This window comes from Trichechus manatus, unplaced genomic scaffold (genome assembly GCF_000243295.1).
Source record: "Trichechus manatus latirostris isolate Lorelei unplaced genomic scaffold, TriManLat1.0 scaffold00057, whole genome shotgun sequence".
In the NCBI taxonomy this organism is placed as follows: Eukaryota; Metazoa; Chordata; class Mammalia; order Sirenia; family Trichechidae; genus Trichechus; species Trichechus manatus.
The window spans coordinates 15,658,072-15,661,500 of record NW_004443993.1 but is presented as its reverse complement, the minus strand read 5'-3'; the positions used below and the strand labels follow the sequence as shown (position 1 = coordinate 15,661,500).

Sequence of the window (3,429 nt, the reverse complement as noted above, 5' to 3'; positions counted from 1 at the left end):
GGATGGGTGGATGAACGGATGGATGGACAGATGGACGGATGGATGGATGGATGGGTGGATGGATGGATGGGTGGGTGGATGGATGGATGGATGGATGGATGGGTGGATGGGGAGAGCATGAGACCTTCCTCTGGGATTAGGGGAACAGGAGGAGAGGAAAAGCCAGAGATTAGCCTGAGAGGTCAGTCCCCAGGAACATCCCTGCACCCCAAGAGGATGGGAACTGACCTGGCCCAGGGTGCCCAGGGCACAGGGCTGTGACAGGGCCAGCCGTGAGTCCACCAGCCCGCCCAGGGGCGGCTCCTTCCCGGGGATGCTGTTGTAGTAATTGTGTTCTGCTACTTCCTCATCCCCCCAGGCTGAATCTTCCAGCCCAGTCAACCTGTAGGGGGAGGGGACAGACAGCAATGTGGGGAGCCCAGGAATGGACCCCAGCCTGCAGTGACAATGCATTACAGGGCCTTCATGCAGTGGAATGAGCCAGGCCCATGGGGACTCAGACAAGGAGACCTGGGTTCGAATCCCCGCCCCCCCACCTATCCCCAGAGCATAGAGCTCAGCATGAAACACTTGTCAAATTAGTAACAGGTCCCTTCTCTCCTCGTCTCTAAACTGGGGACACCTCCCAGGGCCATGGCAGGAACACCTAGCAGGTCCTCATGAAGGCCGGCGTCTACCGCTTCCTGCCTACTCTGGCCCACCAAGCAGCTGGGACCTAATGCTAAGTTTTTACCAGAGCCAGATATTGTGGGGTGAGGCGGAACGCCATCAGCAGTGATTGCACTTCTAGAAACTTAATCCAACAAGTGCCCACACAGGGGAGCGTGGTCAGCGCAAAATGGTGGGAGCAACCTGCCTGCCCATTGACTGGAAACTGGGCAGATAAACGACAGCTGGACACGCAGTGGAGCACAATGCTGCAGATAAAAGGCAGAGGCGGCTCCAGTGAGGAACAGCCTCCCAGACCCAGTACATGAGAAACACCGTGCTTGTCAGGAATAGTCTCTAGTACTGTTTGCATTTTTATCACGTGCGTATCTTGCATTTCTAACAAATTAATCCAAAACCAAAAGCCAAACCCATTGCCACTGAGTCGATCCGACTCAGAGCCACTCTATAGGACAGAGTAGAACTGCCCCGTAGGGTTTCCAAGGCTGTAAATCTTCATGGGGGCAGACTGTCACACCTCTCCCGCTGAGCAGCTGGCTCTCCAGAGCCGGCGTCAGCCTACTGTGTACCGCTGGCGAGCTGGAATGGTCTGTGTACTTTTAAACCATAAAACTTTTGAGTGGTTGGGAAAACATCAAAAGACTAACCTTCTGCCCCATGTGAGTTACATGAAATTCAGATTTCAGTGTCTATAAATAAAGTTTTACTGGCCCACAGCCACACTCACTTGTTTATGTAGCATCTGCAGCTGCTTTTGCAGCAAAGCCGACCATATTAACTGTCTGGCCCTTTACGGAACAGTTGGAGGTGCCTGGTCCAGACTAAGGGCGCTAAAAGTGAGAGCAGCTGCGGACTCGGCACCAGGCACAGCTTTCTTACAGCAACTGGGGCGTCCGATCCTTGCCTGGACCCCGGGAGGCAGGGGCTGCTTTTATCACGGTTTTACAGACGAGGAAACCAGGAGGTTCGGTGATGAGCCCGAGGACCCAGGCAGAGGGGAACAAAGCTGAGATTCCAACCCAGGCACAGAGGAGAGAGCTGGGCTCTGCGCCCGGGTGGCCGGGGCCAGGCCAAGGTCCAGGATGGATGAGGGTGGGTCCACTCACTTTTCCGGGGGCATGACCACCTTGGGGGGGCTGTGCAGGTACTGCTTGAAGCGCAGCTCGAAGGCTTGGCCCACGGTGCTGATGACACTCTGGGCGAGGCCCCCGCAGCACTCCAGGATGTGGCAAGCTGCAGGTGTTTGTCACGCGGCGTCAGTGGGGCTAGGACTAGCCCATATGACTCCAGCCCGCTGGCACCCACCCGGCCTCCCAGGGCAGCCTCACCTCTCTGGTTGATGGGGTCCTTGGCGACATAGGCCACGTAATCCGTCATGTCCTGGAAGACAGCAGCCAGCAAGGCCTGCTCTGGTGGCCCCATCTGGGACTCCCAACCGCCCACCCCCAGCCATGTAGCAGGGACGGGGCCAAGCAGACTGCAGGAGGGGGCTGGGAAGGGCGAGCAGGTCTCGGGGCTGGAGGAGCAGAAGGCTGGAAGACCCCCACCCACATCCCGGCCTTACTGTGTCACCACCGGACGCGAAGGAGATGGACTGCATGTGGTGATTGGCGATGGTCTGTGTGCAGAGAGACACTTGGTCACGGGCCTGGAGCAAGTGAGCCCTGCAACCGGGCAGGCGGGTGGTGGGCCGGGCACACGGGAAAGGTGGGAGGGCAGGCCAGGGAAGGCGAGACTGCAGCTGGTCCGGGATCCACCAGGACGACTGAGAGTCCAGCTGGGTGGTGGAGCCCCCAGCCTGTACCCCCCAGCAAGGAGGGCCAAGAAGGGCACTGGACCCCCAAGGTCCCACAGCATGTGTGAGAGGACAAACCACCCCTCAGAGGCAGACACGCACACACAGACACACAGACACTCACACAGACACACACTCATACAGAGACACAGACACACAGACACTCATACAGAGACACAGACACACAGACACTCACACAGACACAGACACTCACAGACACCCAGACACTCAGGCAGATACTCACACAGACACTTAGTCGCAGACACTCATACAGAGATACAGACACCCAGACACTCATACAGAGACACAGACACACAGATACTCACACAGACACACAGACACTCAGGCAGATACTCACATAGACACCCAGTCACAGACACTCATACAGAGATACAGACACCCAGACACATATACACCTAGTCACAGACACTCATACAGACACACAGACACATATTAACACTCCTCTGACACACAGACAGACACTCACACAGACACTCAAACACACAGACACTCACAGACACCCAGACACAGACACTCACAGACACCCAGACACACACTCACATAGACACCCACTCACAGACACTCATACAGACACACAGACACTTGTTAACACCCCTCTGACACACAGACAGATACACCCACCTGCACCCCCACGCACACACCCAACCAGTCAACAACCAGTTGCCGTCGAGTCGACCCCACTCATGGTGACACCGTGTGTGTCAGAGCAGAACTGTGCTCAGTAGGGTTTTCAATGGCTGATTTTTCAGAAGCAGATCTCCAGATCTTTTTTCCGAGACGCTTCTGGGTAGACTCAACCTCCAATCTTTCAGTGAGCAGCTGAGCATGTTACCCGTTTGCACTACCGAGGGTCTCCTCACTCACACAACCTCAAACAGTAAGATCCTCACACAGACCACACGTTCGCACACACACTCACACAATAAGATCCTCACAGACACACA

At 56.0% G+C, this 3,429-nt stretch overlaps 1 protein-coding gene across 1 annotated transcript in view; it reads right to left on the bottom strand.

The window, feature by feature from the left end:
* Window positions 1-3,429, bottom strand: part of SHC2 (SHC adaptor protein 2) — a 33,477-nt gene that overhangs the window by 17,561 nt on the left and 12,487 nt on the right. The window contains exons 5-8 of the mRNA XM_004378536.1: window positions 2,234-2,287; window positions 1,998-2,049; window positions 1,776-1,902; window positions 229-382 (exon numbers count right to left, since the gene is read on the bottom strand). Coding sequence (XP_004378593.1) covers window positions 229-382; window positions 1,776-1,902; window positions 1,998-2,049; window positions 2,234-2,287 — 387 coding nt within the window. The remainder of the gene's footprint in view (window positions 1-228; window positions 383-1,775; window positions 1,903-1,997; window positions 2,050-2,233; window positions 2,288-3,429) is intronic.